At 33.0% G+C, this 14,446-nt stretch overlaps 2 protein-coding genes across 3 annotated transcripts; one reads left to right on the forward strand and one right to left on the reverse strand.

Annotated features, from left to right (window-relative positions):
* The first annotated feature begins 1,722 nt into the window (after positions 1-1,722).
* On the forward strand, positions 1,723-6,359 carry LOC114189090 (protein trichome birefringence-like 38). Of its 2 annotated transcripts, XM_028077799.1 has the most exons (6): positions 1,723-1,851; positions 2,137-2,421; positions 3,147-3,318; positions 5,163-5,338; positions 5,520-5,678; positions 5,755-6,046. In XM_028077799.1, the coding sequence occupies exons 1-6, from the start codon at positions 1,814-1,816 to the stop codon at positions 6,044-6,046; spliced, it is 1,122 nt and encodes a 373-aa protein (XP_027933600.1). In that variant the 5' UTR covers positions 1,723-1,813. The 2 variants fall into 2 exon arrangements, with proteins under 2 accessions (XP_027933600.1, XP_027933599.1); XM_028077798.1 differs by lacking the exon at positions 1,723-1,851 and having other exon boundaries at positions 1,927-2,421; positions 5,755-6,359.
* A 2,695-nt stretch (positions 6,360-9,054) lies between these two features.
* LOC114187436 (protein CHUP1, chloroplastic-like) lies at positions 9,055-12,905 on the reverse strand. Its single transcript, XM_028075697.1, has 6 exons — positions 11,501-12,905; positions 11,011-11,142; positions 10,707-10,888; positions 10,468-10,579; positions 9,602-9,736; positions 9,055-9,509 (listed from the first exon to the last, which is right to left on the reverse strand). The coding sequence occupies exons 1-6, from the start codon at positions 12,623-12,625 to the stop codon at positions 9,384-9,386; spliced, it is 1,812 nt and encodes a 603-aa protein (XP_027931498.1). The 5' UTR covers positions 12,626-12,905; the 3' UTR covers positions 9,055-9,383.
* Between the last annotated feature and the right edge of the window lie 1,541 nt (positions 12,906-14,446).

Genomic DNA, 14,446 nt, shown 5'->3' on the forward strand with positions numbered 1-14,446 from the left:
TTATATTTTGTTGAATAGCACGACAAAAAATGTGTAATATTAGCCATATTTTCTTAGACTATATGGACACTTCATTGGAAACAATTCATCATATATTGTTGTTAAACATGATGAAAATATGAATTCTTGATTTTACTGTGATTGTCATCTCATGGGTTATTTAAAAAATTATTTAAATATTTGAATACTTAGAAATAAATGCATAAATAATTTTTATGTGGTTTGGTGCGCCATCCCACTTAACCTGTAGTGGATTGAGCCAGGTTGCAAAATTTTTAATTCACCATAAAATAAACCAAGTTAAATTTAATCATTTTCAACCCGTATAAGCCGAATTAGAATTAGCTCACTTTGACATGTCTACCCCTAGAGTTGTCTACCCCTAGAGTTGCTGTGAACGTAAAATTCCATACGACATATTTGTTTCTACGTTTTTAATCAAACTCCAAATAACACAGTTGCAAGTACATTTCCGTTACGCTGTTGAAATATACAAAACAATACAAAAATTACATAAAATATAAATATGAATTCTATGCATATTTTTGTTGTATATTCTAATATAACTATTTATTCAAGATAAATTATTAGAGAAATTGCTCACTCTTACTTCACGTAAGACTTTTAAATGTATAATTTATTAACGGTTAACTATCAAATTGCATCGTAACAAATTCAATACTCTTACTCCCGAATTTATCAGTAAACTAAAACATAGATAAAGCTATCGAATATAATGTTAGAGCGAATTATAACTGATTTAGCTTTAAAACAATTCAAAATACTCTTAGAATTTTAAAAATAATTTAGTTTAGTTCACTAAAATTATTTTATAATTTAGTTTCAACAATTTATATTTATTGTTGAATATTCTTTCCATATAATTTAATTCAATTCAGTTGGTGTTTCCCATCCTCGCACCTTAAATTAAGTTTACAGGTAAATATCCTTAATTATTTAAGTTAGTTTCTAAAATTCGTCATCACAGATTGTCCCCAGTCAGTAATATTGAAACGGACCAATTATTTTAATTACATAGTCGTCATGTGATTTCAGATCACCAGTTTATTATTTTGAATAATATTGATTATTTTATTTTAAATTTTTAGACATTAATTTATACCGTTTTTAAAAAGACAAAAAAAATAATAAAATTTTCAAGCAAAGGTAGTTTATTTATATATTTAATTTTTTAGACCACGCAATTCAAGTTTAATATTTTTTTTACTTGCAAAGTTTAAGATGAGTTTGTTTGAAAAAAAAAAACTTTATTCTTCTTTTATAGTTTATCGCCTTGCACAACAACATTAAACATGACGTCATAAATTATATGCAAACGCAATTATTTTTACTTAGACGATATTCTAAAGATATGTTTACTTCAAAAAATAATATACAATTTTTATGACTAAGAATATGCGTTTTTAACACATGCCAATATTTACATATTTTCTCATATACACATATGTATATATTAAATATTAAACACGAGTTATTAAGCTATTAAAATGTGTTTTTTATTATTTTTTCAGAATTGATTGACTTTTAGTTTGTATTTTCTCACAACTTTAGAAAAAAATTAACTATTCAATCACAAAACATTAATGTATTATTGGTCAGTTAGTGCTAAATTTTCAAATGTAGAAGAAAAAGTCTTTAAAGAGGTAAAATCTAAAAAGACAAAACACAGCATAACATAATTGTTTTTTCTAGATTTAGGATTAATATATTTGGCAAGTAATAGTTCTTGTTTTCTAATTTATTGAAGCAGATTCCTTTTGGTCCTCGACATTTACACTGCTATGCCAATGGAATGAAATGCACAGAAGATTTCAGTTCCCAAGCTAAAAGGTAAGTAACATTTGATTTTTCCCTTAAAAACAAAACATTTTCTTTTTGGAATCCCATAACGACCGCACACAGCGTAGACAAAATCCATCCAAGATCCCTCCTTCTAAGAGAGAGAAAATCAGTGTCCTACAGCACCCACCATGGGAACCCACCAAGAACTTCTTTTTTGTTGAGTTTCTCCGTCCTATATATGACCCATAAGCACACACAAACTGTCATTCACATTTTCTTTATCTCTTTCTCAGCTTTTAGGCTATTCATTCTTCATTCTTGTATGGGTTTCAGGGTCTCCACTCTGTGCCTGCTCACCCTGTTATGCTGCCTCTTGTCCCTGCACCAAGCAAGAGCTGCAAAATTCCACAATGTGAGTGGCTTGGGAGGGAAAAAGGCAGTAATAGCAAATGGGTGCAATTTTTTCTCGGGAAGTTGGGTGGTTGACCCTTCTTATCCTCTCTATGACTCTTCGACCTGCCCCTTCATTGATCCTGAGTTTGATTGCCAAAAATATGGAAGACCTGACAAGCAGTACCTCAAATATGCTTGGAAACCTGATTCATGTTCCTTACCCAGGTAGTGTCAACTTTCTCAATCCAAGTGTTAACTTTGTTCCCAGATTCAATATTTATGGAAAAACAAAAAAGGAAGAATCTTTAATGTAATATCTTAATTATTTCTTAGTACTATTTTCAATTAGTATTAGAACTCTATTATAGGTGGCAGAGTTTGCCATAAAACTCTAGTTTTTATTTAAGTACATGATCTCTAAACAGTTACGTTCAAGTTTTGCTCGAGAAGAGAACATATTTGAGTAGTATAGTCTGTACTGGCAACATTGAAATACAGCTCTCATATTCATTTCTCCACAAAAATAGTGAAATAGTTTAGTAGTGTGTTTGGACTTACAAATAGACTAACATTATAGAAAAATGATCGTTAAAACACCAATTGTTGCTTCAGAAAACAACTGTCAACCCACCTTTTACCAAACATGCACCAACCAAGTTAATTTTGGAAGTTGTTTGATAAATGAGGCAATAAGTCTTAAATTTGATTCCGTGGAAGGGACCAACCACTTTTGTTTCCAGATTTCATATTGAATAGCACAATTAAGAAACACGTCTTAACTTTTGCCCTTGTACAATTTCATATTGTGAATCATCCTACTTAATTTTTTTTTTGCTCCTGTATTTTTTTCTTCTCCCAAACTAAAAGGAGACAAAAACTGGAAAAACTCTTGTGGAAAGTGTTTGATAAAATGGCATTTTGTTAGTGTGACTGCAATTTGTCTGGTGTAGGTTCGATGGTGCGGATTTCCTGAACAGGTGGAAGGGTAAGAAGATAATGTTTGTGGGTGACTCTCTGAGTCTCAACATGTGGGAATCACTATCCTGTATGATTCATGCGTCGGTGCCAAATACCAAGAGCAGCTTTTTGAGGAAAGAATCACTGTCCACTGTAACCTTCCAGGTTTGCTTTTGTTTTACTTTTCTTTTTACAACTTTGTCTCATTTCTGGTTTTGTGTCAATCACCAGGCGTCACTCTACACAATCCTCCCTCTTTTTCTTCATTTTTCATCTCCTTCTTTGTTTCTCCATCGCACCATGTGACTTTTTTCTTTCATAGTTTATGCCGTGTTGGTTCTTCCATCATTAATTTCCTAAGCTTTCTCCCACCCCGGTTATTATATTTATAGTTTCTTTACAGAATTCAAGCTAGATTTTGACATAAAGCTAGAAAAAAAAAGTTTCTTATTTTGGTACACTAAAGGAACATAGAGTTTGAGCTTGCAAAATACTCAATCTCCATACCAATATGATATATTTAGAAAAAAGCTAACCATACATCAAAATCAAACCTCGTGCACCTCTCTATCACACTTGTCACTTTTAAAATAAAGATATAGAGGAGAGGTAGGAATGGAGAGGCTGGATTAAATTTTTATTTTTTTTCTTTTTTTGTGTTTTATTTTTCAAAAGTTGATAGATGGAAGGCTGAACTACATGGATTTAAGAATACAAAACCCATTGCCCACAAAGTTAAGCAGATATGATGAACCAACGCTTTAATGATATACCTTTGAATAGTTCCTTGGACAGGAGAAGATTCCTTTTGCTGGGCCAGGACCAATCAAATATTCAAAATAAAGAATAGAAATAAAAGTAGTAGTAGTGATCCCTAAAGAAAAAGTTGAAGAAAAAACAGCACATAGTAATTCACGTTGCAGGGAAACCAAAATTCTACTTAATAGAGAAGGGTCTGATTTTGACACGAAATTGTAGATTTTATGCACTGTTGAGCTTATCTATGGTATATGACAGGCTGTGCATGCCAACCTGTGATTACAACTTGGAGGCTCCTCGCAATTATTTTGTTCATTATCTTACTTTGCTTCGTATCAATCATAGAACATGACACAAGTTGGCTAGCGTTTTCTGTTTGAAAACGATCTATATCGCATGCTAATTTTGTTAAGCTACAAAATCCATAATATTATAAATTTCAGATCTCAATCAGTAGGTAGCAATCCCTTAGTGCATTCAGGTTTGATTGATTAATCAAACGTTTTATTCTGATAACTATTCACGTGATTACTAGCAAGTTGACAAAAGTTTGAATAATCACCGTTTTTCCATGTTTAAGGTAATAGTTTCAATAAATATGCGCAGCAATATATTCCCCCGCTTTAGATTTTTTTCATAATACTAATTTCAAACCTTTTGTTATTATGTCTCTTTCGCGTTAACTGTTTGCTGAAGATTTATTGCTTTTATTCTTTTGCTGATATATTTTAGAATTATAGTTAGTAATTAGTTATTAATACTTATAAAAAGATGGTATTATATTATATTCAGAAAGTGACGTTGACAGAACAGAGCATGTTTGTTGACAGTTATTATTTTTCACGTGAATACTTTTTGTATGCCAATACATGCTTCCCCTTTTGAAAACGATGTTAGGGTAAAGTACTTTGTTTAATCACTTTTATACTGTGCTTATGATTGAAAGAAAATTAGAGATGAAGCATGCTAGAATAAGATAGATATGATATCAAAATAATATATATATATATATATATATATATATATATATATATATATATATATATATATGAATATGAGTTGACTTTTATAAGAATTGGATTTGGATGAATGCTTTATAGTGAGTGTGAGTCCTGGTTGTTTTGCACTTTATTGTTTGGTTTGTGAAATATCTATCTCACACATATAAATGTGGGTATGATGTAAATGGAATTGAATCTGAGCCATGGAAAGTGGATAGATAATGATTAGTGTTTGGTGAGTTTGTGCAGGACTATGGAGTAACTATACAGCTATACCGCACCCCATATTTGGTAGATATAATTCGAGAAAATGTTGGGCGAGTCCTTACATTGAACTCCATTGTTGCTGGAAATGCGTGGAAAGGCATGGACCTGTTGATTTTCAACTCGTGGCATTGGTGGACCCACACCGGAAGATCTCAGGGGTATTATGCGTTTATGCAAAATATTTAATGCATACTATTAGGTGAAAGAGGATACAAAATTTCTAACATAACCTTGTTACATTAAAAGTTAACATGGGAGGGTCCATTTTATTGTATTATTACCTCGTTGTCTTTTGTTTTTGGGTGTGGCCTAACGGTTGTTGGTGATGTTCATATTCAGATGGGATTATATCAGAGATGGACCCAATCTGGTTAAGAACATGGACCGTTTGGAGGCATACAATAAAGGATTAACCACTTGGGCTAAATGGGTTGATCTGAATGTTGATACCTCCAAAACTAAAGTCTTCTTTCAAGGCATCTCTCCAACTCATTATCAGTAAGTAACTCCTTCTCTCATTTGATATGTGCAAGTGCAATATTGAAGAGCTGAATAAATATTTTTCGATAAACAGAGGGAAGGATTGGAACCAACCGAAGAGAAGCTGCAGTGGAGAGCTTCAACCACTGTCTGGATCAACATATCCTGCAGGTTTACCTCCAGCAACTACCATATTGAACAGTGTATTGAAGAAGATGAATACTCGAGTTTATCTACTTGATATTACACTGCTCTCGCAATTAAGGAAGGATGCTCACCCTTCTGCTTATAGTGGAGATCATGCAGGCAATGACTGCAGCCACTGGTGCCTACCAGGATTACCTGACACTTGGAACCAGCTCCTATATGCAGCTCTCACCTCATGAAGATGAAGCTCCACACAAATTATTATTGACCCTTTTCTTCATCCCTTGGTTATATATTCAGCTAGTGTAAGAGATTTACTTGATTATTTGGGGGATAGATACTGTCAAAGGGGTAAAAACCAATTGTAAAACAAAAGTATAGGATTCTTGAAGAATAATTTACAGAATAAGTGAGAGGGATCAAAGTGTTGCATACCTAGATAAGTATTTTCTTTACAAGGGTGTAATATAATTTTATTGAATCACAGAATGGTGTAGCTAAGAAACTGTTTCCTTCCTTCCAAGAAAGAGAATCTAGTGGTTCTTTTGTGCTTTTCTGATAATTAATATTAACAACCAATTATCTCAGCAGTGACCAGGCATTTTAACAACCAATTACCTCAGCAGTTGACTTCTGAGAAAAGTTATGGCAATTAATATGCAAAAGGACTTTTTTATGGCATCATTGTTGCTATTTCTATTTCAACAAAAAGTGAGTTTAACTATAATTAGGAAGCGTAAGTAATCATAATCTCTCTTTGCGATCGAGACAGCATAAGGACGACAAATCCTGATTGGTAAATTCATGCATTCCAATTTTCATGATATCTTTACTCATAAGCAGACAAAGAAGTCTCTATTCCCTGTAGTTTCATGGGATGAATTTATTTATAAAGAATAAAAAGAAACTGAAGTCAAAATTAATTTCTACATAAAATAATTTACAAAATTCTTTTCGTGATGGTTACTCTTTAATTTAATTTTTTAGTCGAATGAAATATAGGAGTGTTAAATGGGCTACTCGACCCGTTTTCCGTCATTGATTTGTAAAATGTTGGGCTGGTTAGAATGGGTCCACGTAGTAAAAGTAGTCCGAATTCGCTCTACAAAGGGTAACTGACCTTTTTTTTTGTAATTTTTTTAAAATTTTTATTATTATTCTAGTTCTTTTAAACTTAGTTTTATAAATTTGTATAAATGTTAAAAACATTTAATAATGCAAATATTTTTTAAATTTTTACTAACTAATTAATATCTCTAATTTGATAAATTAAAATAATTATTAAAATTTAATTTTTGATTTAAGTTACAGTATTATTGTATACTTATATTTTTTTAAATAAATAAAATATAAGAATTTTTTTTCAAATTATTTTTTACTTATAATTTTTAATTTTAAAAAGTGAGTGATTAAGTTAACTCATTTTGTTTTGCTAGGTTGATAACTCAAAACGAGTTAATTAATTAAAAATTGTAATCCAATCTACCAAATTTTGATAGGTTAACAAGTCAACAAACAGATCATAACCTAGTTTATCGTCCCTAATGTAATATGCATTTAATTTATGTAAAATTTTATTTTATAAATACGTAAAAAGAATTTTGTCAAAACGAAATCCCTATTAAGATTTATTATTTCCGCGCTATAAAGCTAAATGCTTGTTGCAAGTCCAACAAGAAATACCCTGTCCCTACATGTAAAATATGTATCAAAACTAGATTTTTTTTTTTATAAAAAAATAATATATATTTCGAATTTCATTATACAAAATGAAGAAAAAAATGGTTTAAGAATAAATATAATCTTTAAGTTCTTGTAACTAAATCCAAACATGTAATGGGAGTTTATTAATGCAAAAATCTTAAAGTGGGATCAATTTTAATCTTATACAGAATGTGTACAAACTTAAGGTGACCAGAATCTAAGAGGGATATTTGTACTCGTTGTAGAGAGGTGAAAATTGAGACTTATTCGCACTGGTTCAAGCCTTACGACGTTGCATGCTCATGGATTTGAATTGTTTGGTATGTTTTTAATTCAAGTAAAGTAGAATCATAGCAAGTCCACAGTGAAACATAAGTTTTCTATTTAATTTGACCATTTTTCTCTTTCTCCTCAGAATATGGTCTGCAACCATAAATTTGAGTGGCAATTGATTGGAAGTACTTCACCAAAGAAAACATTTATCAGTCTTAAAGGGCCCAAAGAAAAAAAGTTCACACTCTTCACTGTATAAACTGGGATTGACTCGTATATACCATCTCAAACTAAACTCAAGCACACAGCATATTCATTTTGTTTGTACTAGAGATTTTATCCGCATAAATATTACCATCTGTTCAATATTTATAGCCAGTCATTATTGTGAAGAATTGCTGGTGTTTTGAAAATTCAATGATTTCTTTACAATAATAGGCATTACTATTTATAGAGATAGAAATAAAATATTTATTAAAAATGGTACAAATAACTCAGAATAGACAGAAAATTTACAAGTTTCATAGTAGGGCAAGCTATGAGTATTGAATATAAAAGAGCTTAGTCTATGGATACGGATGGTAATACCTCACGGGTCATGTTCATCCGTTCATTATTCACTACAAAAAATAAATTGTAGTTTAAACTTCCTCAACTTGCATATCTTTTTGTCAAATCAATCTTCATATCATGAGTTTTGAGAATGAATTCATGAAATATACACGATTAAAAACCGATTTCATGATAATACACACTTAAGATGGCAAATATTCCTCTTTTTATCATTGAAGGGATTAATATAACTACTGTTTTATCTTTCGTATACTTATTTGACGACTTAATCAATGAAATCATATTCTTATAAAACTAATAAAACCTGGTGCTAATTAATAGACGGTACATGATTCCAATTTTTTTATATTAAATGTTTTATGTAATACTCTCTCCATTTATGTTTTAAAGAAAATTACACTAACTGTCGTCTTACTAAACCAACGACGCATTAAATATTCCTGTTTCTAGACTACCCATAATCCAAACTCATTAAGAGTATTCCTTTCAATTCTTGGAATTGAATAATTAATTAGAAAAATAAAAACATATTAGAAAGTAACATAAAAAATATTAATTATATTCTTTAATTTAATACACGTGTTAAGCTATTAAATGTGATATAAAATAAGATGGACCAGTTACTGTTTTAATAAATTACTGGGTTCAATTACATGATTGAATTAACAGAGAAATTTTTATTGGCCATAAAATAAGTCTGAATTAACTGAATCAACCTATATGAATGAATCACGCAAAACAAAAACAATGTACTAGTATTAGAGTCGGAAATAAATATAAAAGACACCAGTATTAAGGAAGTGGGTTTGGAGGAATTGGCAATAACAGCAACGTGAGTGAGAGGAAACAATTGGTGTTACCGATTGAGTGGTTTCCCTATCCAAGTCGTTCATAAATGAATGGGTGAATTATGATTGCGTCTGGGTAAAGTGATGGCCATTCTATTGTTATTCACAAGCAAAATGTCACTATCTATACATCAAAATGGGTGCTACTAATTTTTGTGAAGCTGAGTTTGCTCCATCACTAGTACGTCGCAGACCTGCAAAAAAATTTCTGTTGCTGGCTATGGCATTGAAGTTGGCATGACCTCGCTTTATCTCTCAATTCTTGGAATGCTCTCATTGTCTCCACATCAAACCCCCCAGCAAACTGCCAAACATCAACAGCTCATTATTATTTCAGATGGCCCATCATGCTCTATCTGTTTTGTATTATCGTTGAAACATATATGTATGATTTACCTGATGCACTCGAAAAGCAAATCTAACTCCTTGGACAATGAGCTCCTCTTCTTCAGGACCACCACCAACTGTCTCAAGCTCACCAGAGACTCTCTTCATGTACTTCATCGCTAGTTTCACAGATGCCAGCTTGATCTGTCATCACATAAAGGTTAAGTCACAGAAGAAAAAAATTAAATAAGGTAATCAACATTTTACCTTACCAACCTAAGTACCAAGCTATCCATGTCTAATTATGTTTGTTTATTCGCATGTATGAAGGATGTGGCCTTTTCGTTACTCTATTATTTATGTAATTTAAAACGTATTAAATGTGTACTATCCATGATCCATCTAACTGCCATTTGAATGCGACAAAGATATTAATGATCAGGAATAAGGAATCTCGTTCTCTTTATTCAAGTTTAAACGACTAAGCAGACAAACAGATGGATTTTGGAGATCTGTGATTTCACATGTGCTCGTGCAGAAATTTGCAGAGACAAACAAGTAAGAATCCAACCTTTGCTTTGTCGTTTTGCTACCAGCACTGCATCTTGGTGTTACATTAGGCACCACATACAGTAGTTAACTTTGTCAATCTTTTAGCGTTCGGATTGTATTATTCCGAGACAGGATGAAATTTAATGAATTGATATTTATAAATGTGCTTACTTAAAGTGAAGTAACGAACGCTATTAAACAAATAAGACCGATACGATTCTCTTAGAAATCTACAATATTAATCATTTGTAGTAGTCTAAATCAATTGAAACAACTTTTGGCCGTTGGTCACTGGGACATCGAAGATAATAGGCTGAGGTTATCCATACTGGATGTAGTTAAAATTAAGTATATGTCACTTCACAATTGATCATAAAACTTACCTGGCTCACAAAACCATTGTCAAGCATCCACTGTACAGGTATGTGGAAGACTTTGTATCTATTTGTTGCTGACTCTCCCATTCTCGAGATATTGAAAACTCCATGCTCTAATCTGGCATAACACAGTTTTTAACGCAACATTAGAGTGTTATTTAAGGTTGTGTGCAAAAGAACGTTGAATTAACATTTTACAGATCATGTTGTTATCATATTCGCATGTGGGTCAGGAATACGCATACTTTTCAAAGAGAGCCTGCATCTTTTTGAGAGCTGGACCACATGGCTGCCGAGGATCATCACGAAATGAGGAAGCCTCAGATTCTATCTTCTTCAGATCACAATACCCAAACGCAGCCTCGCGCAGTGCATCGGCCTTCTTCTCTGGCCAATCGAAGTGTTTCAACACTGCTCGTTCATCCACCTAAAGTACAAACCAACACCATAGCAAATGAATCTTCTTTTTTATCTTAATCTAAATGCTATTTGCACAACATATTGTTGTAGAAATTCTGTTTAGAAATAATATCATCCAACAATACATACCAAATAGGAAAGCTCGTCATCAAGCCATTTAACAAAGAGCACAACGTCTTCAATGTCTGTAAATGCAGCACCCTCCACTTCTTTGATTAAGCATCTAATAAAGTCTCCTTGGGTCTCAACATCTGTTTTAATCTGAAAAAAAAGGAAATGTTGTTGAGGTGATCATTCAAGAAGCCATCTTTATTTATGCTAAACTAAATTAAATTAGGCTCTAACCAAATAACTAAACCCAATAATTCTTGGACATAGTTAATGAAGGATCTTCTTTTCCCTTTTGTAGTTCGACAATTAAAAAAGTGATTCCATAAAGTGACTATCTACTTTGCGGCATTGTCAAAGTCGTGGGCACCCAAATTCGAATTTAATTGCTGTCTTACGTGAAAAAAATAAAATCAATTTCAAATTAAAGCATGCTAGTCAGCATTTTGCATTTGACAATGACACCAGTGGCACATTCGTAATTTCAGCAAAAAACAGGTGCCACACTTACCGCGAGCAGGTGAGACGAACGATTCTCAATTTCACCGATCATGTCACGTGGATTGGCTGCAGGGGGCAGTTCTACCACGCCGGAGAGTGATTCTCGCCGGGACTGCGATTCCCTCCTCATTAAGGAATGATAGAACTCCACCACTTCCGGCACCTTCCTCACCTTCGCCGTAACCTGCCTACTCCCCTTCGGCGGCGGTGGTGGAGGAGGCGGACCAGCCTTAGACGAAGCCTTAAAAGGAGGAGGAGGCGGCGGGGGAGGTCGTGATATCACTTTCTCTGTTTCGACATTGCCGTTCTCCGACGCCGCAGATTCGGTGTACCGCGAGCGCATTGATGAAGAAGACAACGATGGTCTCGGTGGCGGTTTGGGAACGCGAGGCGCACGTGATCTTGTTAAAATGGACTCAGTAGAATCAGCAAGCTCCACCGAGTCACGACGCGGCCTTTCACTTTCAGCCATTTCTGGTTTAAAATCTTGAACAGTTACTTCAAACTGCTTGTGGTTCACACTTCTATGATCCGACGCCGTTTTCTTCAAACTCTTGACCAAAGTGGACCTCGCTGGCACCTCCAAAGGTGCTTGAAGCCTCACCGAAGAATGCTCGTCGTTTTCCATCGAAGAATGCAGTTCATTTACCAATGCCTTGCAGACATGATCCGACGCCGTTTTCTTGAGCTCTGCAATCTCATCTTCCAACGCTTTAGTCTTTTTTAGGCTCTCTGTTTTCTCTTCTTCCATTCGGAGCTTAAGTTGTTGGAGCTCGTTCCTGAGCCTCCGGTTGTCTGCCTCCACTTGTTCCATTTTGTTGTTATTAGTTTCTATCAGTGCGTCCCTGGCGGAAATCTGGTTTTCGAGAAGGGGAACGATGGCGACGGTTTCTTTGAGGAGCTTGTGTTCGAGAAGCTCTGTTTTGAGGCGAGACTCTCTCTCGCGGAGGTCCTCGACGAGGCGGAGGAGGTCGAGGACGTCGGAGGGGCGGGGCTGAACCTGAGCGGAGGAGCGTGAGAAGTAAGTGGCGAAGGAGCGCGTGAGGGAGGATTTAGTGGCGGAGGAGTGGGGAGGAGTGGGGGGCGCAGGGGACTTGGGGAAAGCCATTGAGAGCTTGACCTTGCCAGCTACCATTGAGGTGGAATATGAAGAGGAATAAGAATGGATTAGGGTTGTCTGGTTTGCAATGTCATTGGAAGTGAAAGGTAAGACTAAGAAAGATGTCGCTGTCCGAATGTCTGTCTGAGAGTGGGAGGGAGACAGAGAAAGAAACAGATGAAGGTCCGGGTAGAGAAGGAAGAGATTCCTGCAAAAGAGGCAAAATTCTAATCAAGTGGGGCTCCATTTACGATCATCAACGGACTTCCCCTCTACTGGGGCCTCATCTTCACTTTGCCTTAACTGCTTCACACATCAAATTAACCTTTAATCACTCTTTTCTTTTTTTCACAAATCTCACTTAATACCTTAGTTTCCGTGTCCCAAATACATTATATGATATGATGAATTAAGACACGCCATTATGATTTACTTACATCAGAGTGAACTAGCTAGCTTCACAGGAGAAGGTGACGTAAATTATTTTTGTACGAATCAAAACTAACTTATATATGGACTAAAAATCAAATTTTAAAGAAATTAATAAAATTAATAAAACTAGTTTTTTATAACTTGATTTGTGCATAGTTCAATTTTAAGCCATGAAAATAATTTTTTTTTCTCTAAAAGTGCTCATATCCAAAAATAATATAATGTACGTTTAGTTTTGTGATGGATTACTGTATTTTATAGTAGAAAAAAAAAACAGTATCATATCGTTGAAATTTATTTAAAATAGACTACAACTTTGGAATCTCTTATTTATTGACTGTTTTCTAATTTATAAATGATAGTTAGAAAAATCATTACTTTCAATAAATGTGGAAGGATTTAGAATTTTATTTGGAAAGATTTAGAAAATACTTAATTGTACAAATGATTTTTTTATAAATGAAGTTGAAATATTTTATTATTAAAATGTAAGGTTTATAGGTAGAAAAATTAATTAATCGAGATTTATTTTATAAAAACATATGTTTCTTTTATTATTTTTTTTTATTTTTTTTAGATTTTGACTAATCTATAATTTGTGAAGATCAATGTCGCCCACAAAAGTCATAATATATACAATAATATTTATGTATAGTTAAAATCATAAGTTCATCTTTTCCTATTTTTGTAAGTATTTTTAGAAATTTTACATACATATGTTATAGAGTAGATTCGTTTGATTTGAAAGAGTTTAAGATGAATTTCATATTTTTTGATATGAAATTTTTATTAACAAATATTGTATTATGTGTGATAGAAGATTTTTCGACCTATAGGACCAAGAGACTCACTCCAAGTGAGGGTGAGTTTTATGAACTAGTGTAATTTGGTTGTAGAAATGTTGTGATCACCACACTTGAATTAAATTATTTGATGATTATTTGAGCAAAAATTTTCAAAAGTTTGATATATCAGTTTGATTAAATTGACTCATTATATTATATTTTACGATTAAGATAATTAAGATGTATTTGTTGTGAGTATTGATTTGATGTATATTTAATGTGAATATAATTATTTATAAAAATAAAACACTATATTGAGATGTTAAAGGTTGTGTATTGAATAAATATTCCCAAAATGTTGTTATCTTGATTTTATTAATATTAAATTCACACAGAAAAATATTAAGTGACGAGAAAAAATGTAAGTTCTTATAACCTAACTTATAAAATAGATTATATTAGGAAAACATAATTTTCTAACATATAATTATGTGTGAGTAAAGATAATACAACATGTGAAAAACTTCTAAATCAAATTTAACACACATATTTTCTAAAAGTATAATCATGTGTCTATAGTAATGTATGTTAACTTTTTATGAAATGAGACTAAACCACTTAAAGTGCTTGCTATAAACAT

This window comes from Vigna unguiculata, chromosome 6 (assembly GCF_004118075.2).
Source record: "Vigna unguiculata cultivar IT97K-499-35 chromosome 6, ASM411807v1, whole genome shotgun sequence".
NCBI lineage: Eukaryota > Viridiplantae > Streptophyta > Magnoliopsida > Fabales > Fabaceae > Vigna > Vigna unguiculata.

What these genes read in the sequence shown, in the direction of transcription:
- LOC114189090 (XM_028077798.1), top strand. Translation starts at nt 2,042, where the DNA reads ATGACCCATAAGCACACACAAACTGTCATTCACATTTTCTTTATCTCT. An exon ending in TGTCCACTGTAACCTTCCAG is followed by an intron (nt 3,319 to 5,162) that starts GTTTGCTTTTGT and finishes GAGTTTGTGCAG; the next exon opens with GACTATGGAGTAACTATACA. An exon ending in ATCTCTCCAACTCATTATCA is followed by an intron (nt 5,679 to 5,754) that starts GTAAGTAACTCC and finishes TTCGATAAACAG; the next exon opens with AGGGAAGGATTGGAACCAAC.
- LOC114187436 (XM_028075697.1), bottom strand. Translation starts at nt 12,625, where the DNA reads ATGGTAGCTGGCAAGGTCAAGCTCTCAATGGCTTTCCCCAAGTCCCCT. An exon ending in ACAATGGTTTTGTGAGCCAG is followed by an intron (nt 9,737 to 10,467) that starts GTAAGTTTTATG and finishes ATGTGATGACAG; the next exon opens with ATCAAGCTGGCATCTGTGAA. An exon ending in TTGCTTTTCGAGTGCATCAG is followed by an intron (nt 9,510 to 9,601) that starts GTAAATCATACA and finishes GATGTTTGGCAG; the next exon opens with TTTGCTGGGGGGTTTGATGT.